This window comes from Mastomys coucha, unplaced genomic scaffold (assembly GCF_008632895.1).
Source record: "Mastomys coucha isolate ucsf_1 unplaced genomic scaffold, UCSF_Mcou_1 pScaffold7, whole genome shotgun sequence".
In the NCBI taxonomy this organism is placed as follows: domain Eukaryota; kingdom Metazoa; phylum Chordata; class Mammalia; order Rodentia; family Muridae; genus Mastomys; species Mastomys coucha.
Window position 1 is genome coordinate 83,213,785 of NW_022196913.1, and position 23,298 is coordinate 83,237,082.

The following is a 23,298-nucleotide window of genomic DNA, read 5'->3' on the forward strand; positions in this document are numbered from 1 at the left end:
ACTTTCATACAAAATTAAGAATATGCACATTTCATTGTGTTGCAAGCTCATATTATATATAATAATAAAATAGCATTTTAACTGTGTTGTCTAGTTTCATCTTACAAAGAACTTATAAGGTAAGCTATCATCCACCTTGTTTCCCACTACAAAAATGAAATGAATATTAAATAGTTCATCAGAAATATCTCATGAATAGAACCAGCTAATGCATGCTGCTCAAATATATGTCCTGGCCACATCATTTCTGCCCTCCGCAATATTGATGGAGGGTTCAATACCTTATCTCATCATCGACTAAAACTCCAACCTACAGTTCTCACCAGGCAGGACACTTGCACTCTGGAACAGCTGAAGATATGTGGCGTAGAAGCATTTCCTGATTGTCAGTAAAACTGTGTGTCCTAATGACTCTTTTGAGCAGGATCGTGATGTAGTAAACATAAATGAATTATTTTATCCCAAATGCTATAATGTATTTCATCAAGTAAATGAGCTAGTTGATGGATATTTAACTGAGTAATATTATTATCTGATAATAATAAAGCTGTAGTGAATCAATAACAGACAGGCCTATAGGTTCCTTTTTGTGATTGAAGAAAGGCTCAGTGATTGACAGTGTGAACTGAATGGCTGTAGTCACAGGCTGAAGGAGGGATTCAGATTTTGTCCCTCCCTGCAGGGAACTGCAGTTAGGTCAAGGTCCAAAAACCACTGTATTTAGAGATTTCTACTTATAAACATATAGAAGCAAAAATTTTGTGACAAAATGAAGCCCAAGCTGGATATGTTGTTATACATCAGATATATTAGATCTATTATTATAGATCATGTAGTTAGAAGAGAAACATAAAAATTAGTATATTTCAAAACAAGGTAGAAAATATATGAATATGTTATAATACATCCTTGGAAATTATTCAAGTTGAATAACAATTCACTGTGACTTAATATTTATTTTGTGCAAAATCAGACATTTGTAGAAATAATTTGTAAATTAGGCAGTACAATTTAGTTTATAAAATTAAAACCAACAGATACTGAATTTTAAATGATTTCTAGAACCACATAGGGATTTTTTAGGCTCTCAGTCTCATTCTTTCTGAGATGAAATAAAATTAATTCTCACTTCTGCATCTATATGAAAAGTATTAATTACCAAATCCATCATAAATCTCTCAGAAAAGCAATTATCCTAAAGTAAATTATTTTAGTGATCAAGGCTGAACTTGATTGTGCAATGTACATAAATCAATCTGCTACAGTTACAGACTCAGGCTCCATTTAAAAATCCAGCAAAGTCTGATCAGGAAAACTCATGCCTGTAATTTCAACACTCAAGAAGCTTAGACAGCAGGATTGCCACAAGTTTGAGACCCATTTGGGCTACATAATAAGATCCTATTTCAAAAATAATTTTTAAAGTTTGCAAACTCATATAATATTGACAGGAGTACTCCATTAAACTATGAATTTTGTGGTCCTGATTTATAATGCCATTTTCATTCTTTTTAAAGTTAGTGACTAGCTGGTTATGGTACAAAAGGGCAATCTCAGGCCTTGAGAAGCTGAGACAGGAGATGTACCATAAGTTCAGGGACACCCTGGGCTACATAGTGAATACCAGATAATCAGAGGAACAAAACAAGACCCTGTCTCAAAATAACTGGAGAAAGAAAGAAAGCATGTGGCTTATCTTTTTTTGCATTAATGCCTTATAATTTTAAAATGTATGTTTCTATATAAAATAGTCCTAGGAAGTTAAGGTAATTAATTATTAAACTATGACATTTGCCACAAAAAAAAATCATGGTTTAAAATCACATGACACTATTAAAACGTGTTAAATCATTTTATAAGTTATAAATTTCATATGTTACAAGTTTCAGGAGCACCCCTGCTTGTCAAATGAAACAATTAGAAAACACGCTGGCACCATTATGTGTCTCTTCGAATGCCCAACCTTGGATGCTATGTTTCCTCCAGTTCAAACAACAGCTGTTGCACACTGATAAGGTTTTGATGAGGCTGTCTTAATTGAGAAATGCCTAGTCATTATCAATAAATTAGTAGGAATCATCTCAGTGTTATCCACAATAAATTACGTTCAAATTTTATTTCAGAAGGCAATTTTCCTCCTCACTTCAGGAGCAGCATTAATTTTTGAGATGCAGCGGCTGGCCAGACATAGTGTTATTGATGCTGGCATGGTTTCAGATCATGGAAATCAACTGGAAAGCTTATGACATGAAAATAGACAAATTAAGATGGTCTTCTTAAATAACTAATTTAACATAAAGTATTTTACTGAACACTTTAGTTTTGAAAGTGCACATTATAAAACCTGGACTAGATTTATCTCAAAGTTCACTGTTGGCCTCAGCCACAAGACTTGCATTATCCTAGAGACGATTTCAGTATATAGCAATTATGACTATTGTGTTGGACTCTTCAGTTATTATTCGAATTTCTTAATCATTTATGATCATGGCTTTGTTGAAATAATTATGACAGCAGATTATTAGTTTTTCAGAATTCTTTCTTTGCTCTTTAATGTTCTAGGTTATGGAATTATAAATGTGTATCAAATATATAATGCACATATATGCATATATAAATATATGTATCTAATTATATATAGGTGTATGTATATACATATCTATGTATGTGTGTGTGTGTGTGTGTGTGCTCTGTGTTTGTGAAGGACATTTTAAATGTAGTGAATGAAATCTTGCTGTCATTCATTTTGATCACACGCACTAGGAATACTATGTAGTTTCTAGTTGGGAGCTGGGCTCTAGATTCAAGTGGCTCTGGGTCTGCCACTTAGTGGCTTTGTTTGCTTGACTAAATTAGTTCTTTGATTTTCATCTCCCTCACATAGCTTATTTGAAGATCCGATGACACAACATACTGAGCACTCTTAATTCAGTGTTCATATATCCTGGGGGATGCTAGGCGAAGGGGCAGTGTCAGGTGGCTTGAGGAATAGCTCACCTATATACATTGGAGTATTCCTGGTGCATTCAGTCTTCATACTTTTGGGAAAAAAAATCACTAAAGTTGCCTTTGGGAATAAATGTAGATATTTGGAGTATGCAGTTTAGTCAGTTCTCAGAAATCCATATACATGAATAACACAAGAGCAAATGAGGACATGGAACATTCATTCTATTGTCTGACTCCAATGGTTCTGCCCTGCTACCTTGCAAACTGTGCCATAGTTTCTATCACCGTAATAACCAAATTGAATAATAAAACCCTCAGTAATGGTCAGTTTTTAAAACAAAGAACTTTTACATTTTTTGTTTCAACAGGAGTTTCCCAGAGAAAATGACATATTTTGTTTCATCTCTCAATAAAATTTCAATGTTTCAAACATATCCAGGTATGTGACCTTTCCCTCACATTTGAGTGAGAGAGATGTTGTACACTACATTTCATCCAACCAAATATAGTCATGACAGTAAGATATAGAATATATTTATGAAATTTTAGGAAATGAACAAGACCCATAAGGAGGGCATGCAATTGAAAGCCTAACAAAGAACTAGGAATTCTTAGTGTAAAGTTGAAACCAAAACTCATCTCACTAGCAGAGAGAGATTGGAACACACTGGCCTTGACTTTAGTTGTGGTTGAGGGATGCAAATCTCACAATTTCAACCACATGCCAATATTCCGAGGCTTGTGCTCTCAGTGAGCTCTACAAAAATCCCTTAGCAAACTTTAATTTGATTTAATTAGTTTGAAGGAACCTCAGGTTAAACTACTCCCAGGAGAGTGTCAGAAGCAAATATCAAGTCTACTGGAAGGACTGCCCTTCCTCCAAGGTCAGGAGTAACAGGACAGGCTAAGATTTCAAGGACATTAAAAATATGGGGGAAAAGTGTGAGTGATCAAATCAGTTGGCTGTGGAAGATCTTGACTTGTCCTTCAAACTTAGTTACTGCAAATTCACATGAAATGATAATGTATAGAACTGTAAAATAATAATACATTATTCTGAGATTGAGGCAATTTTAGAAAAATAATAAAGCCAAATGATTCAATTGTGTTAAATATTATAGATTATATGTAAATACAACAAGAAAAATATTTATGGAAGCAATTGTAATGATTTATCATATGTCTTGGACTGGGCTGTTTTAATAATATAGCTAAACCTTTCTGTAATATGTATATGTATATGCATGTATTATATACACATATAATACATAGTAATACATACATATATATATATAAACATAGATAAATGGATTTATCTTTTGAGAAAATGTCAGATGTAAGTCTGATGCCTAACACATCTCCTGTTTGTGATCCTGGAGGTCAGAAGGTGAGGCTGGAGCTTCGCAGTGAGCTCAAGGTCAGCCATGGCTACACACTGAGTACCAGGCCCACCAGGGTTAGATAATAACATTCCACCAAACCAACGTTTTGCTCTACAAATGTGTGCTTCAAGATCCTGTGGGAAGAGTGGTTTTTAAACTTTAATTCTGTGTGCTTTTCTGGGGGAGGGTGGAAGCTGTTTGTGCTCAACTCGGGCTGTTTCTATTTTTTCTCAACTTTCAGAGTGCCAGAATCTCTTTAGTCACTCTCCACCCCTGAGGACACAGTTAGAGCTATGCTATTCACCTCTTTGCTGGACTTTTTGTGAAAACTTGAATTAATTCATTTGCAACCCATTTGAGGCACTCTGAAGCTTTCTTGTGTTAGACATGCTAACTAGGATATATGGAAATCTTTGTAAAATGAAGCAAGTTGGATTAATGTGTGATATTTACAACATTTTACAAAATGTGCTCTTCTTCTTCAGAGGTCGTGATGGTCTCACCGTCAAAGGGCAGCACTGAAGGTGGCACCATATTGACCATACATGGGCGGTTCTTTGATCAGACTGATCTCCCAGTGAGAGTGCTAGTCGGAGGTATTTTTTTTATATTTTTTCTTGTATTATTTCTTACGAACAAATCCTGCCTGTACTTTGGCAATATCGATACAAAGTTGCCTCTTCACCATGGCAGCCGTCTATTTAAAGCTGGCTATTTTCACTAATTGTTTGGTTCTGGAGTGTAATAGTCTTCTGGTTGTAACCCTGTTCAACTGGGAGTTGAGCTCCAAGTGTGGCATCAGAGAGCATCCTGGCTACCATCCTCCAGTTCCTCACCACAGCTGAGGACACCCTTCTTACCTTTGAATGACTTTGCTAATAATGGGGAGATTTTAGTTGTCATTTGGAGATACTCTGACAATTTTTCGGTACTCTTCAAGCATTAACGATAATTACTGGTGATATTGGCCTTGGGAACATCATTAGTGTGCTACCCATTTTTAAAGGCAAATGGAGCTTGATTCTCTGCTAACACATCACTGTCATTTGTCTAGATCTCTCCTGGGAAAAGGAAATACACAGCTATTAAGGGTCCTTAGATCAATGTAGTGGTGAGGCTCCTCCCACTGAGTTACAATGACATCACATTACTTGATAGGCGGGGCACAGATATCTGCCTGTGTACTGGGCACATACATTCCCTGCTCTAGCCCTATTTTCCAGCCATTTACTGTATTTTAAGTTTCCCATCTGTGACTCTGCCAAAATGGTGTATCTGAAGTTTAAATATTCCAGGCCACCAAATGAAACTTGGCAAAGATATACTTCCATATCCTCCTTGTTCAAGCTTTTTATAGACTGTGATTGCTGTTTTGAAAATAGCGTGGACTGGCCTTATGTGAGGCATATGTTGGAGTCTAAAATATAGGCTCTTCTACTAAATGCAGTGCAAGTATATTTACATGGAAGTGCTAACGTTCCTCCTGGAACCCTTGTCTGTTTTGCTATAGGTCTACCTATTAAAACACCATTTATAAATTGCTGAAGAACTTGAATGAAGGTACCAAGTTTCCACTTAAGAGCATTGGGAATCCTCTTACATTCACACAATCTGAACCTCCTTCGTGTCTAATTCTCACTGGACAAGCAAAATTGAAGTCTTTCTTTTGACTCAGAAGTGATGTGTTTGATACTTACATGTAGTTTTATCCTCTTTTTTTCCATATTTTTCTCAGAAATAATGAAATTTTCTACCTCAGATTTGTGATATCTTGCCAGGAAGTAATTTTCTTTTTGTGGAAGTGTAAAACCAAGTGAATTACAAGCCTGCTGGAGAGTGTATCAAAGACATAGAAATCCTAGCTTTGCCATTTCATTATAGATTTTTTTTCACTAAAAAAGCATTTCTAGAGCTAGAGAAATGGTTTAGGCATTAAGAATACTCGATGTTCTTGCAGTGGACCCAGATTTCAATTTTCACAGCCATTCATAACTTCAGCTCCAGTTCTTTTCTGACCTTTCCAAGCATCAAGCAAGCATATGGTGGATTAACATACACTCAAGCAAAACAAACATAAACTAAAATTAATAAATCTAATATAAACTTTAAAACGTGTTTTTAAGATAGGCTGGTATGTTTTGCATTCAAAAGCCTGTTCGTAAAAGTTCTATATTTTGCTTTTGTATAGGTCAAGCCTGTGATATTTTGAATGTCACAGAAAATACTATATACTGCAAGACTCCTCCCAAACCACATATCCTCAAAGCTACATATCCAGGTAAGTTGCCAGAACTGAGAATGGCAGTTTCTGTATCTGCAGAAAAATTATTACTGACATACATTCTTAGTTTAAAAATATCAGCTGAACTTTTAGGAATTTGAATAAATTTCCTCAAACCTTTCTACCTTAAATTTTCTAGGTTCATAGATATTTTTATAGCAGGCACTTAATCTACTGGGCCATCTCTGTAGCCCCAAGAAATGTTTGTATTAAAGTAGCTACATCCTTATTTATAATAGCCAGGAGCTGGAAAGAGCCCAGATGTCCCTCAACAGAGGAATGGATATAAAAAAATGTGGTACATTTACACAATGGAGTACTACTCAGCTACTAAAAACAATGAATTCATGAAATTCTTAGGCAAATGGATAGAACTAGAAAATATCATCCTGAGTGAGGTAACCTAATCACAAAAGAACACACATGGTGTGCACTCACCATGTGGATATTAGCCCAAAAGCTCCAAATAACCAGGATACAATTCACAGAACACATGAAGCTCAATAAGAAGGAAGACCAAAGTGTGGCTGCTTCGATCCTTCTTAGAAGGAGAACAAAATACTCACAGGAGTAAATATGGAGATAAAGTGTAGAGCAGACAATAAAGGAAAGGCCACCCAGAGACTGTCCCAGCTAGGAACTCATCCCATATACAGTTTCCAAACCCAGACACTATTGTGGATGCCACGAAGTGCATGTTGAAAGGAGCCTGATTTGGCTGTCACCTGAGAGGCCCTGCCAGAACCTTACAAATACAGAGGCAGATGTTAGTAGCCAACCATTAGACTGAGAGCGGTGTCCCTAATAGAGGAGTTAGAGAAGGGACTGAAGAAGTCCCTAATAGAGGAGTTAGAGAAGGGACTGAAGAAGTTGAAGGAGTTTGCAACCCCATAGGAAGAACAACAATATCAACCAACCAGACCCCCCAGAACTCCTAGGAACTAATCTATCAACAAAGGAGTACACAGGGCTCCAGCTGCATATGTAGCAGAGGATGGCCTTGTTATGCACCAATGGAAGGATGCCAGGCTCTCTGCCAGCAGAACCAGGCAAGAGGGAGAGAACCCGGTCCAGCAGAGCCTCTCCGGGCTGATCGGGATGGTGAGTGTAGAGGCTCAGATCTCCTGCCTTCAGAGATCCGGAGACCACTAGCTGGGAGTCTGTCAAAGCAGGAACTCTAAATGTATTTATCTTTTCTTGATAAAGGGCTGAGGGAGGAGGTGGAGTTTTCTGCTGAGGTGAGATGAAGTAGGGTATGGGGTGACTGACTGAGCCAACAAAGTTGTCAGCAGGAGCTAGGCAAAGGCAGGCTTAAGCATGTCGTGCTGAGTCACTCCAGTATGGAAGCCATTGAGACAGTTTACAAAACCCGAGCCAGGCTCAGGTTTGTCCTCAAGGCCCAAACCAGGGCCAAATAGGGCCCAACAGAAGGAGAGGTCCTTGGTCCTATGAAGGCTCAATAGATGCCTTCGAGGATGGGAGGTGGGAGTGGGTGGGTGGATGAGTGGAGGAACACCCTCACAGAAGCAGCAGGAGGGAGGATGTGATAGGGTGTTTCTAGGAAGGAGGGAAACCAGGGCAGGGGATAACATTTGAAATGTAAACAAAGAAAATATCCAATAAAAAAATTAAAAAAGGATAAAGTAGCTGCATCAAAGCTATGACCACGGAGGAAAACCAGACCCAGCTTCTAGCATCTCTTTGTAAAATTGCATGACTTTATTGAAAAAAAAAATGAAATGGTACATTTCTTCAAATTCCACTGTGCTTACTGACAGGCACAGCCATTGTGGAAATTTTAATAGCCCACAAGAACTCAACAATGCACAAAAAGCTACAGGCAATTAAAGCATACTAAGGTTTGGAGAAATGATCTTCACCAGGGAAGAGCACACCAAATAGTTATCCAATACCAACGGTCATCCCTGAAGAGATGTATATAAGACACTATGCATACTGAGCAGGTCATGTTTAGGAATATACAAGTATATACATGCATGCAATATTAATTAATGAAAAATAGGCATAAATCTAAAGAAGAGTGGTGAGGGTGTATAGAAGGATTTTGAGGAAGAAAAGGGGAGAAATACTCTAACTGAAGTATAATCTCAAAAATAAGAAATAATGCTTTTTATAAAAAGATTAAAAATACTTTTTTGCATGCTTAAAACTGTAAATGTGGAAGATTAAATCTTACTGGTTTAAAATGATCTGGCATAAAACTAGAGAAAAGAAATGCAATTCAAAGTTCTTTTTGGCCTTTCTTGTTATATCTGTGTAAAATTTCCATGCATGGCCATCCTGTGTTTCATCTTTAAATGCCTGAGAGTAGCAGCAATTGCATATCTTTTGAACACAAGGAAATCTGTTCTTTATCATGTCATTGGTGTTTGTAGCATAACACATTACTATTTGTAACCTCCTAGATTTCTTTGATTTGAATACTGGGTAGAAGTTCTTAATTTACAAAATAATTTTCTCATCAGTGATTGATGATTCGGGAAAAGTTGTATCTCAGTAAACACTGACACCATAAAAGGCTGACTTTCACTGGCTCAAGTTATTTTTCCCCCAGCAAGCTCAGGTGAAGAGGATTAGCCACTGCTTCCCAGATGCAAACAAACTGAAAGCTACTGAAGGAAGGTGTGGGCCTGGTGGGGTTACATTTCTTAGGAAAAAAAGAAGAAAAAAGATTTCGACAATTCCTTTCTGATTGAAAAGAAAGATTAATTTGGAGTTTATCAAGCACATGTAGTTACACCGAATCAGGAATATTCGCCCTTGAGCCTATACAAGAAGCAGGTGACATGTTCATCTCCAAGTTGTAGGTATACCTAATCAAGATTATTCCATCTTTGATTCTATCTGATGACAAATTACATCTTGGCTTAGAATCAAAGTTTTAAGTAGCAAAAACAAAGAATACAAATACTAAATTTAAAATATAAACTATTAAAATGTAACATCAGTACTTTTTTTTTAAAGATTTACTTATTATTTCTAAGTACACTGTAGTTGTCTTCAGACACCCAGAAGAGGGCGTCAGGTGTCATTACGGATGGTTGTGAGCCACCATGTGGTTGCTGGGATTTGAACTCAGGACCTTCAGAAGAGCACTCAGTGCTCCTCAGTGCGGAGCCATCTCGGCAGCCCAATGACTGTACCTTTACTACCGACTTCGCACCAGTTCTACAATAACTTTCGTTAGAGAAAGTGATCAGGCCGAGTTTTTTGTAACCGAGTGGTTTTAGTTTTGAAGCTTCAAGTCTTTACTTCCTGAAGCATAAGTCATACAGTTGAGCAGCATCAAACAACTACATGTTGTCATCTTACCTAAAGAAATTAGGTAAAAAAAATATTTAAAATGCACAATGCATGGCATCCATGCTATCATTTCCATGTTTAATATGGGTGATTGTCAACTCTGAAAATTAAACAATAATAAATAAGGAGTAGACCTCTCTAATAGCACTCTGTCTCTAGGATCAGGTGAATGTAAGGTCTGTGTAATCGTTTACATACCTGCTATAAAAATGCAAGCTGATACAGAATCTCTATAACTATCACCAAATGGCCCATAGAGACATTGCATCATAATCTTGATGAATAATGCCATCTTTTGTATCATATTTAGGTGGAAGAGGCCTAAAGGTTGAGGTTTGGAATAATAGCCGCCCAGCACATCTTGAAGATATACTTGAATACAATGAGCATACCCCAGGGTACATGGGTGCCAGTTGGACAGATTCTGCTTCCTATGTTTGGCCCATCGAACAAGACACATTTGTTGCACGCATCAGTGGATTTTTGGTGCCTCCAGATTCTGATGTTTACAGGTTTTATATCAGAGGTGATGACCGCTATGCTATTTATCTCAGCCAAACTGGGCGCACCGAGGACAAGGTAGGGAACATGCAAAAATGCTATTGACACATCTTGTAAGCAAGACACATTTTAGTGGGTGGGTTGCTGTCCTTATACGTTTACTGGGAGTCCTGCCTGGCTACAGGAGGTGGACACTTCAGGCTCTTTATTGCCGCCTTGCTAGGTGTCTCACCTGGAATCACCCCTATAGACTCTAGTGGGCCTCCCCAGTCCCAGGTCTCCAGTGCCTCTTAGAGATTCCTGCTACCTGCCCGAGGCCAATTTCTGTTCTCTTTCACTACATCAGGTCTCCTCCATTCTCCTCCCCATAACGTTTTTTTAAAGTTTGTGTTGCTATGAATAACAGATCTTAGAAGAAAAAATACAAAGTTTCACATTTTCTACTGACAAAATTTCTAAAATTAAAGTCACGATAAATGATAATTGAAAAGTTTTAATCTAAATTTTCCTTCTCTCTTTCTGGAATAAGGTGAGGATTGCGTATTACTCTGGAAATGCCAACACTTATTTTTCTAGTTCAACACAAAGATCAGAGGAGATTCATCTTCAGAAAGGAAAAGAGTAAGGCTGTTTTCCTTGCGTTTAAGTTACTGTGTGTCATTATAAATGCAATCTTATACATAAAGCATTTAATTTGCTTTAATTGGTATATACAATGGTCTATTGGTTGAATTTACAGAGTTAATCATTCTCAAAAGCTGGGGGCATTGTTCACTGTAACAAGTTTGCCAGGCATGCACTAATCTCTAGGTTCTGTGTCCTGTACTATAAAGGTATTTATAATTGCTTATTTTCCATATTTTTTAATAAATTCAGTTCTATATTTTCAAAAATACTGACATTAAACTAAGGAGGTAGGTTTAATTTAGAAGAAAGATTATATTGTTTCACACAGTGGGTGCCAATGGTAGCAGTACCCAAGTAAATGCTCAACTTGATCCCGGCTGTGGTGCGTTTTCCCCTATGTGCCCCAGTGTTTTGAATTCCTGAATATAAGACACACACACAGCTTTTATATTTTGATGAGTCTTAAATAGCTCAATGTCTGGGCCACTTCCTAACCTCCACAATGCTAATTCACCTCTGATGTTCCCAAGTTATTACTTACTAAAATCTGCATTTCATCTTCGTTGTCCTGGACCCCATCGGACAACCTTCTTGGGGCCTCTATTTGGATTTTACATGGTGACTACGTTCTTTGTCCTGTACTTTCTCAGGCATGAGTTCTTTCCTCCTTCTATTAACATGGTAGATCTCTTTTTTCTTCCTTCCTCTCTGTCCCTAGCCTGAGAATCCTGAAAGTCTTACCTCTGGCTTGTCTAGCCATTGGCTGTAGACAACATAATTTACCAATTAGAACCAACTGGAAGCAGGGCTCCCCAGTGTCTTATGTATAGATGTGCAGATTCTAGCACAAACACTTTTTTGGTAGCTAAAATTAACATAATATAAACAGCATTAGGCCATACCCACCACTGTTTCAGATGTTTTAATTCACAGTTCCTAAGTACTGGTCCCTAGGTGCTGTCCCAGTACACCATGGCAGAAAGTGTGCAATGAGTGGAGAAAGTCTATTCACCTCACTGTACCCAGGAAGAAAAAAAATAGAGGTGGGGATAGAGAAAGAGAGGCTCAGTGTATCTTTCTCTAGAATAGGTCATCAAAGACTTTCTTCTACTTAGCTCTCCCTGCTAAAGGCTTCATTACCTAATAGTGCCATAGGCCCTCCACCATGTCTTTATCATTTGACCACTTGGAGAACACTGAAGATGCAAAGAGATGCAAAGAGAACTTTCTACTTCAGACCATACATCCACTGATCTAGAGGTCATGGGATAAATACAACACAGTTGCTGTTCTCTCTGTAGCTCTAAACTTCTTCATTTAAACTATTACTACACTCAGTGTTGTGTTCCAGGGAGTTATTGTCACAGTCTGCCATTGTTTTTGCTTCAGCTCCTTAAGGATAGGGGTTAATGCTGTCTCTATCAATTTATTTATAATTTAATGATTTTTATTTGAATTCTTGGCATTCATATTTTTGGAAAAAAACATTTTATGACGTTTTGAGGAAAATATTTATCATCTTACTCTATTTCCTAGATATTACATTGAAATCTTGCTACAAGAGTATACATTGAGTGCTTTTGTTGATGTTGGACTGTACCAGTATAAAAATGTCTTTACTGAGCAGCAGACAGGAGATGCACTAAATGAAGAACAAGTCATCGAATCTCAGTCAACCATTATCCCAGAAGTACAGGTTTGCTGTGATAATAGACTCACTTTACTGAAAGTCAGTGTCCAGTCCTCAGGATTGTCACTAGAATATTTGCTAACATTTGTGAGGCTCTACGTTAGCTACCTATCCCTTAAAATAGTAAATGTATGAGGACAGGTTCCATTTAGTTATGACATTACATGTGTTAGGAATGTAATTTTGTAATAATTGAGTTTCCTCTTGAAATATCTATATTAGAGCCATAAGACTTTTATTTTATAAGACTCATTTAAACATGTTGTTAAATATCATTTACAATACAATAGAGCAGTTGAGAAGCACTGAATAGCCAATTACAATTATTTAAAGTTTTTACCTGTGTATTAATTTGTTTTCTTTATTTGGAAAATAGATTATAACATTGGAAAACTGGGAGACAGCTGATATGACTAATGAAGTTCAGCAGGTCACAGTAACCAGCCCATGTGTGGGAGCTAACTCATGTTCACTTTCCCAATACAGACTCATCTACAACATGGAAAAGACTGGTAGCTATACTAACAAGAAAAATATTTGCCTTTATGTATAAATGTATGAGTAAAGTACTCACTGTAGCATAATGATAATTTAGAAACCATAGCTTCAGTAGTGTGCTAGACAGAAGAGAAGAAACATAAAGAATGGTGCTACTGAGATTAAAAGATAGCAAACAAATTTCAGGTATATACCATTGCATTTATTTATAAGAATAATAATACTTTTATGCATTTGACTCCCATGCATAAGTTCAGAAACTAGGAATCAAATTTATCATAGTACAGAATAATTACATCATTCAATTTTCTTAGAAACATCTACAAAGTACTAATTTGGCACTCAGTAATGTATTTCAATATTAATAAATCCTAAACAACTAATAATCCTAGATAACTGTTTTTTGTTGCTGTAAGTCAGCATTATCAATTAGTGCATGCAATAGTTATTTTTATGTCTTTTATCAAAGACAATACAGTTGTCTTTGTATTTATTTCAACAGTATACAATTCAACAGTCAATATTACTATCCTGGATCAGTCTTTTGCTTGTTAACTTTAATGTGACCAAGAATAAAATTAAATACAAGACATTATTTTGGGCTGCAATAGTCTAGAAAGACTTCAATTTTTCTGTTTTCATTTTTAAATTCATCCAAAGCCTGGCTGCCTGCTGATGCCTCTGACTTCATGTTGAGATCATCTTTAAATGACCTTTGGTCTATAAAACCAGATTCAGTTCAAGTGACCAGCAAGAGGGATCTTCAGAGCTGTGTCTACACAATAACCTTTGTATCAACTAGAGGTAAGCTGTGTTTCTATAATTGTATTATAGATCACAGAGAAACTTTGAAACTTTAGGAGACTTTAACAAATACATGGTAAAATCTAGCAGGGTGTATTTACAATACTGTATTCAATAGAGAAGGGCAGTGGAATATAAGGCCTTACTTGGTTGCAAAGTGGCACCTTATACACAAGCTCTTGAATGTAAGCTGTTATTGGGAATTAACCTCATATTCTATTGACAGCCAACAAAGTAGCAATTTTCTGCACTAAATAGATTTCTGCAGTAAATATTTACATCTAAAAATACTAAATTAATATTTTGAATATCTTAGTACTCTCTATTGCCTGATTTGATTGTAACCTGCTCTTCTTATAATGTTTCCTCTTAACCCATAAGTAGCATGTAATCAAATGTTATTTTGGTTGCTTCTTCTGTGAATAAATCTGCTCTACTGAAATACTCTTCATCTTTCCCAGTTCCTCCTTCTTTTATGTTAATGCAACTCCAAATACAATCAATTTGGTTACAGTTTAATGTCTCTTTTTGATGTACTTGTGTTATGTTCATTATCATTTTAAATTTCTATTTGATATCTCATACAGGAGACTTTGATCTGCTTGGTTATGAAGTATTTGAAGGAAGTAATATCACGCTGAATATCACAGAGCAAACCAAAGGAAAACCCAATTTGGAGACGTTCACATTAAACTGGGATGGGATTGCTTCTAAGCCCCTTACCCCAGAGTCATCGGAAGCTGAAGTATGCTACAGGAACATTCTACTCATGTATTTCTTCTAGATCCTTTCACAGTTCCCACTGGCCATTTATAGACAGATGTGAAAGGACATTGCTTCAAGATATCAGCAAAAATCATGTAACATTTGGTTAATTTGGTGAAATGTATATCATAATTGAGTCTCACATGTGCTCAGAGACAATATAGTGTGAACACTCACTTTTCTGGACAAAGGATCTCAATTCTACCTCCACCACTCTATGCTTATATGGGGAGCATTTACGCCCTTACTTACACCAGTATTGTCTTTCACCCTAAATCCAAGATTTTATTATGTGCAAGTAGAAGAGACCTTTAGAGATGAAGGACAGCAATGACTTTATTATGAAACTTAAATACTTCATTATTTTTATTGAAAACAAACCCATTTAATATCTATCTTATATAAATAATACTTCAAGGAGATGTAATACATTCTGCTACTGCCTTGGCCAATTCACTGTAAGCAAAGAAGGGAGGAAATATGCCAATGATCGAGAGAATAAAAAAAAATTATTTGACCCATGTCAAAGAATGACCCGTGTTACGTAGGGGTGCAGCAGGGGATGTGTTTAAAACAAGCATGCTTGTACATTACCAGTCTTGTAAGCTAGCTGTACAGTGAGATTCAATTACTATTTGCTTGGAGATTAAATATTATTCATTGCCTTAAGCCTTTAATGTCTAAGAAACAATCTTTTTAGTTATTTTTGTCTAGCAACCTATTTGCTAGACAAATAGATGTGAAGATTATAAGACTTGTGAGTGTGTAATAATTCTCATTTAATCCAAAATATTTAGTATTTTAGATAATTGAAAGTTTAGGCATACAGGGTTTGATACGTTCTCCTGAAAAACATGTGAGATTATAGTTTTTCCTAGGAAATTTTGAATTGATCAGGGAAATCATTTATTTAGAATATGTTTAATTAGGTAATTTTTATTTCTTTTTTATTGATGTCCTTATAACACTAGTTAATAAAATTCCTGCATTATATAAAAGAAATATAATAATAGCCAGTTAGACATAATTACCCTTAAAAAAAACTCTTGATAAGGTCAAAGGACACTTCAAGAAATCAAATATTAGCTTGAAAATTCTTACAAAATTATAGATAAAAGTATCCTAATTACGGCTTACATGGGAATTATCTCATGAAAATACTCTGATAGAAAACTAATTACCTAAATAATAGAAGAGTTACTATTGTCCTAAACTCATTACGAAGGAAATACTAAAGCACACACCCCTCATTTAGTTTCAGGCAGCTGTGGAAGAGATGGTGAGTGCCAAGTGTCCACCCGAAATAGCACATCTGGAAGAAGGATTTCTAGTGAAATACTTCAGAGACTACGAAACTGATTTTGACCTGGTATGTAGTGTTTAATGAACCTTGAAAGGTACTGAATAAAATTTCCCATGAGTGAGATTTTGTGACCTTTTTTCTTGAATTAGCACTAGTTGTTGGTACTATTCTGAGTCAAACTGCAAGGTTCCATTTAACATCTGCCCTAAAGCTAAGAAGAAAGCAGTGCCTCCATTGTAGACAGTGGACACAACAGAGAAAGATAAGAACTTTGGGTTATGTTTATGTATTTTTTTTCACATGACTGAAGAACATGTTCTCTTCATCACTGACTTCAGACCCTATACCTTGTATTGAAGTAAATTATAGAATGGGTTACAGTAAATTCCTTTTCTTACTTTTTTGAAATCATTTAGTCAGTTATTATAGTGCCTTCCTAATCCTTGTTTGTTTCTTGACGAGATAAAAAATTTTGTTTAGTATACAGAGAAAAATGGTTTTTTTTTAAATAACATTCTATTTTTTCATCTGAATACTTAAGAAACCTAGATGCACATCTTTCTAAGTGACTTCAATAATATCAAAATCAGGTTTGGGGAGAGGGACCAGTGAATGAAACACTTGTAAACATGTGAGAACTTGAGTTTGTATTTTCTGAACCCAATAAAGCCAGACATGGCAGTTTAATTTTCATAATCTCAGTGCTTGTATAGTGAGATTGGAGGTAGAGACATGAAAATCCCCAGAAACTCACACCAGCTAGGATGTATATGCAACAGCAAAGAGGTCCTGCTGCAAATAAGGTGGAAGATCTGGACTGACCTCCAGTAATGTGCCATGACACATAAACATGCATGTGCACAAATCATTCATGCACACACATATACTCAAAGATAATGCATAAAGTCTAGATATTTTTTATGCACACACACATACACAGAGACAAAATATAGGTTCTAGGTAATTAAATGAAATCAATAATCTAGAAATAACTGAGTCATCAATATATATGTATATATCTCATGATACTTTACATTAACAGATTTATTAGCAATAAAATGGAATTTTTACAGCTTAATGCCAGCCATCTCAACTTAATGTATACACACATACAAACACACACACACACATATTTATATATGAATGTAGTTGTAATGACTGTAAGGATTATGCTCCATTCCTCACTACAGCATTTCCCATCACCATCCCAGCATTCATTCCTGTGCTCTGCTTAACTTCAACTGTTTGCATTTTCCAATACTAGGCTCCTTCTGTCTTTCATGTATCACACAGATATTTATTCTCTGAAGTCTGCTGATCTTTTCTCCAATTTGAACAATTCCTGCTTATCTTTAAGGCAACTTATTTACCTTTTCCAGTGGGATCGCTTTTATATGAGTTAGATGCCTCTCATCAAGAGTAACAGAATTCTTAGCTGTTTTGTCCCTAGTGTTACCCTCTTCATAGAAGGATAATGTTCTTCATCACTTGAACTATAAAAAATACAATAAAAACAAAACAAACAAAATACTGTTACAGGGTAGTTACTAAAATACTCTCATGGAAAAAGTGAATGAATATTTTTAATTAGCTTATAGTATTAAAAAAGATGATAGGATTTGGAAAGCAGTCAAATAGAGGCATAATGGATTGTACAATTAGGGATCAAAATGAATATATGAAGAATTTCGTAGATGGAAGAGACGTTTTTTTTAAAAATTACAGTACTGAAGAAAGAATGGGATTAGGGTATGACCTTGAATAACTTAGTTGCAGATGTTATAAAAAAACAAGACAATAAGTCATGTTTTTATTTGAAATATTGTTGTTTTCTATAGAAACATGTTAATAGAGGGCAGAAGACAGCTGAGACAGATGCATACTGTGGCCGTTACTCCCTGAAAAACCCAGCTGTTCTTTTTGACTCATCAGATGTTAAGCCAAACAAATCACCATATGGAGATATTTTATTATTTCCTTATAATCAGGTGAGCTTGTGAAAACTATATGCTAATTAAATCTGGGAAATACCCAGCTAATATAATTTCATGAAAATTTAAGACTAAGAAAAGTGCTTGCCATTTTGAATCATGTCATGTTGGACAGGAGTAATGATTCATATTCTGGCTTCTGTGATCTTTCTCCTGGTGATTCTCAGAAGAAAAAAGAAGGAAGAGAAGGAGGGAGGGAGAGAGCACTAGCAAGAAGGAAATATATCATCATGTTTTATGCTTTATCTTATAATTTTATAAGAAATTTTATTCATAAATCTTAATTGGAATTTATAGATAACTCACTCTCACAGAGGGGAAAATATCATCTACTTTTAAAAGGAAATAACATCCAAATACATGTCACTATTATGCCTTGTCTTCTATAAGAGGAAGTTCCCAATTCTCTAACAGGTCAAAATCTACTGGTTTGTTTTGTTTCTAATGTTCTTGTATACTCTATATAAAAATGTTCAATAAATATATACTGATTTGTACTGTATTGACTTGAATTGTTATAATACAAAGTAATTATAAACTATTGTTATTGACTCTTTTCATATTTTTTATATAGTTGTGTTTAGCATACAAAGGATCTCTGGCCAACTTCATAGGTCTGAAGTTCAAGTATGAAGACAGTGGCAAGATCATTAGAAGTGCTGATAAGCAATTTGAATATAACTTTGCTTCTGGAAATAAGTAAGATACATTGTGGATTCAAAATAAGTTATACTTCAATATAAAGACTATAAAGGTGGTCTCATTTCTTTCACTCACCATGATCAAGTTGGCTTCATTTCAGAGGTGGAGGAACAACTCAACATATGCAAATCAGTAAACATAATGCACCACGTAAATACACTAAAGAACAGTAATCATAAGACACTTACAATAGACACAGAAAAGACTTTTGACAAGATCCAAAATCTCTTCATGATAGATCTCTCAAAGAAATTAGTAATAGAAGAAATATGTCTCAACTTAATAAAGGACGCATATGACAAGCTTATAGGCAACATTAGGTATTAAAAGGAAAAACTCAAAGCATTTCCACTAAAATTAGAACCAAAATTTCTATTTTATTTCCTACATATTTAACATAATAGCTAATTTTATCCTAACTTGATTTCATTAATGTGCTCTATATCAATTGTGTTTCTTACCATGATAGAAAGCTATTTTACATCCCTATAGCTAATACCAAGAGTACAAAAAATCTGTATAGTTACACAACATTAATCTTTCACTGACAGGTGAAGTCTTTTGTTTTACAAAAATTGAGAGGTAGTATTTGTTCATATATGTGTGTACTTGTACCTTTGGGCATATGTGGAAGTGTGTGTATATATGTAAATAAGAGAGGTTAACATTGAGCAATTTTCTTAGTCACTTTCCATGTTATGTTTGAAATGGAGTCTTAAAGGGAACCTCAAATTCACCAGGTGTGCTAGACTTTAAAGGCAAGTAACTCCAGAGCTCCTCCTGTCTCTGCTCTCCAGTACTGTCACTAAAGAGTGTGGCACCAGTGTTTTACAAGGATGTGGGCACCTGAACTCAGATCCCTTTGCCTGTGCAACATGCATTTTCCAAAGAGAACCATCTCTCTAGCCCTCTGTTCTTTACATTGTAACACCATTTAGACTGTGTGTGTGTGTGTGTGTGTGTGTGTGTGTGTGTGTGTGTGTGTGTGTGTGTATAACAAATATAAACACCAAATTATTCTACATATTTCAGGTGGACCTACACTTGCATAGATCTTCTAGATTTCTTACAAACCAAATATGCTGGGACAAATTTTTCTCTACAAAGGATTAGCTTACAAAAATCATCAGAATTCCAGGCTGTTTATGTGGATGTAGTGTATGTTGGACAGACACCTACGGTCTCAGTCTTGGATGGTATGTTGAGTCATTTTACGTAGACTTAAGTGCTAATGTTACAGGTGAAACTTTCATTTCTATGTCATGGCATCATTTATCCATTTATCAAATTTGATTCATAGATTCATACACAAAGAAATTGTGACAATAACAAAGCAAAACCTTAACGCTGTAATCTTATTTCCCACTTTTTTTTCAGAAATGCCAAAGAGGAGACCTCCAGCATTATCAAACAAAGGAATATTTTTAAAGCATTTTCAGGTTAATAAGACCAAATTAAATGGACCAGCTATGACAATTCAGTATTCAGTTACCATAACTTCATATAACTGCAGTCACAATATTCCTATGATGGCTGTGAGCTTTGGGCAGGTAAGCCTAGATCTTTATGGGTACTACTTTTAACTTCGTGACCATCAGATTTAACGTAGTGTATCTTCTTAACTAAAAAATACCTGGCGTACAATTGAATATTATTTATTATGCTGAAGCAATGATCATAATTTAGAGAGTTATTGAGGCTGAAGATGAAAATTTTGAAAATTCTTAAAAAATGTGTCTATGGAGAAAAAACCAGGGAGAAATATCCATAAGCATTAAGGCTGGAGGCTTATGATATGACTCAGTGTGTAAGGGTGGCTGCTGCTGCCAGTCTTGATAGCCTGAATTCAATCCCTGAAATCTAAGTAGTAGAAAGACACAGCCTAGTCATGCAAAGTGTGTTACGACCTCCAAAATACACCATGACACATGGTGCACACACACACACACACACACACACACACACACACACACACACACACGAAAGAGAGAAAGAGTCAATTAAAATGTAATAAAAAGAAGAATGTCAGATTTAAGTAGAATTTACTTATATACATTAAAATTCATTGGCTCTCCATTAGATATTCATTTTAAAGTATATTTTAGATTAGTTTAGTTATGTTTATGGGAGTTTTGCCTGCATGTATGTGTCACCACCTGTGTTCAGTGATTACAGTGGCCAGAAGAGGGTGTCACATAACTGCAACTGCAGTTACAGATGGCCATGAGCTGCTTTGTAGGTGCTTGGGATTAAACCTGGGTCCTTGGAAGGGCAGCCAGTGTTCTTCACCTCTGAGCCCCCAAAAAAGATTCCTAAATATACATTATTGAAGGAAAAGTTGAGTGTTCCAGTATTTTAAAATTGTCTATGTTGTGAACAGCATTTCATTTGCTTGCATCAAAATCTATACAAAAAAAGAAAATGTGGGTTTTTATGGATTCAAAGGAATTTTAAGAGTTTGTATACTGCTTGAGTTATTTAAACTTCAACTAGAATTCAAAGCTAAAAATATAGTGAACATTTTAAAATGTAATTTCCTATAAATAAATACATACTTTATTAGTTTTATTTCCACAACAAATTAAAAATAAATATAGGAAAGATCAAGATTAAAGTTTAATTAACCTACAAAGAATCTCTCACCAAATAAACAACTTCATAACTGAAGATAAGGAAGAAGTAAATAGTCTACAAAATATTGTCTTTACCTCATTCCGGACCAGTGTTTAGTCTTACTATCTTCAAGGTGCTCATTTTGTTAATATTTCTTGTAAATGCTTTACTAAATGATAATACAAAATGTGCTTTGTTGGGGCTTCCTGTTCTTCAAATGCAAGTTTTGCCAAGATTTCTTATTTATACCAATAAATGCTAACTGCAACGTAGTCTTAGTTATTTATTCAAGGTTTAAATTGGAGAATATGGATCTTGTTTTGTATTTTTAAAAACATATTTACATATAAGATTGTCTTAGGGTTTTACAGACACCATGACCAAGGCAACTCTTATAGGGACAACATATAATTGGGACTGGCTGACAGGTTCAGAGGTTCAGTCCATTATCATCATCAAGGTGGGAACATGGCAGCATCCAGGTAGGCATGGTCTAGGAGGAACTGAGAGTCCTACATCTTGTTCTGAAGGCTTCCAGGGAGCTGGGATGAGTATCATAAAGCCCACTTCCACAGTAGCACTCCTCCTCCAACGAGGCCACAACCCCAAGTAATGCCACTCCCTGGGCCCAACATCTTTACACCATCACAAAGATAAATGCAGCAACACACATTATTTTAGAAACTTAAACCTTGAGATTATTGCAATATCATACTCAGTTGGAAAAAATTATTCAGGCATAACTTCATATCTCTCAGGCATTTCTCTTCACTAATAACTTCTTGTACAGGTGGCACAGCATAGCACAGTAGGATAATGAAAAAATGGACATAGTTGTAAGTGAACAAGTGACCTTACACAGATTGTGTTTGTTTTACATCTACACTTGTGTATGTGTGTCTATACACTCCTATCGGCTCATCAGACCACCACCAGAAATGTACTATTATATGCATCCCATCATGTTATCCTTTTATGGCTACAGCCATCTTCCACACAAGCTTCCTGCCACATATATGGATCTGACAGCGTTGATCTGTCTCCACAATTGTATCATTTCAATATATTATATAAATGGACTGAGACCTTACATAATAAAATGTCATTCAGGCTCTTAAGACTGCTTTTCTCTCAGAGCATAATTTTTATGAAATCCATCCATATCTACTGGTGACTTGAGAGTAAGATGTAAAGTCATGCACATGCAACAATTAGGTTACTATTAACTTAATGAAAGGCATTTGTTTGTTGTTCAGCGTTATTTTGAATGAGTTTGGCAGAATGCATAGTTTTGAAACATAACTTTTCATTTTGTGGTGCTGTATGAATAACAATTACAATGATGAGATAATTTGGTAAATAAATCTACCATTCTATAAGAGACTGTATACTCTTTTCCAAGATGGCCGGGCTACTATATATTCCTTCCAGTAGCAGATGAAAGATCCAGAGGCCACACAAATTTTCCAGCATTTGGTGTTCTCACCGTTTTTTTTCTTTTTCTTTTTGGCCTTTAGAATAGATGATATTCATCTCATTAGGATTTAATTTATATTTTCTAGTGACTGGTGATGTTGAACATCATTTTATGAGCTTCTTCACCACTCATATATTTTCTTTTTTCTTCTTTTTTTTTGCATCTTTTTTTGTCTTTTTTTATTAGATATTTTCTTTATTTACATGTAAATTTCTCCATTCCTAGTTTCCCCTCCAAAAAACAAAGAAACAAACAAAAACAACAAAAACAAGCCCCTGTTGCCTCTCCCCTCCCCATGCTGCCACCCCACCCTCTCTCACTTTTTGGCCCTGGAATTCCCCTACACTGGGGCACAGAACTTTCACAGGGCCGAGCTCTTCTCCTCCTATTG

The 23,298-nt window shown here is 35.7% G+C and overlaps 1 protein-coding gene across 9 annotated transcripts in view; it reads left to right on the top strand.

The window, feature by feature from the left end:
* Pkhd1l1 (PKHD1 like 1) overlaps positions 1–23,298 on the top strand; it is a 165,167-nt gene that overhangs the window by 18,429 nt on the left and 123,440 nt on the right. For all 9 annotated transcript variants that reach the window (XR_004115089.1, XR_004115088.1, XM_031358649.1 and 6 more), the window contains 14 exons: positions 3,318–3,388; positions 4,817–4,927; positions 6,520–6,609; positions 10,247–10,515; positions 10,967–11,058; positions 12,601–12,760; positions 13,131–13,266; positions 13,913–14,056; positions 14,644–14,801; positions 16,077–16,190; positions 17,963–18,112; positions 18,690–18,814; positions 19,850–20,013; positions 20,195–20,367. Coding sequence is in view for 7 of the 9 variants with exons in the window: in XM_031358649.1 (XP_031214509.1) it covers positions 3,318–3,388; positions 4,817–4,927; positions 6,520–6,609; positions 10,247–10,515; positions 10,967–11,058; positions 12,601–12,760; positions 13,131–13,266; positions 13,913–14,056; positions 14,644–14,801; positions 16,077–16,190; positions 17,963–18,112; positions 18,690–18,814; positions 19,850–20,013; positions 20,195–20,367 (1,957 nt within the window). In the remaining 2 variants the exon portion in view is untranslated. The remainder of the gene's footprint in view (positions 1–3,317; positions 3,389–4,816; positions 4,928–6,519; positions 6,610–10,246; positions 10,516–10,966; positions 11,059–12,600; positions 12,761–13,130; positions 13,267–13,912; positions 14,057–14,643; positions 14,802–16,076; positions 16,191–17,962; positions 18,113–18,689; positions 18,815–19,849; positions 20,014–20,194; positions 20,368–23,298) is intronic.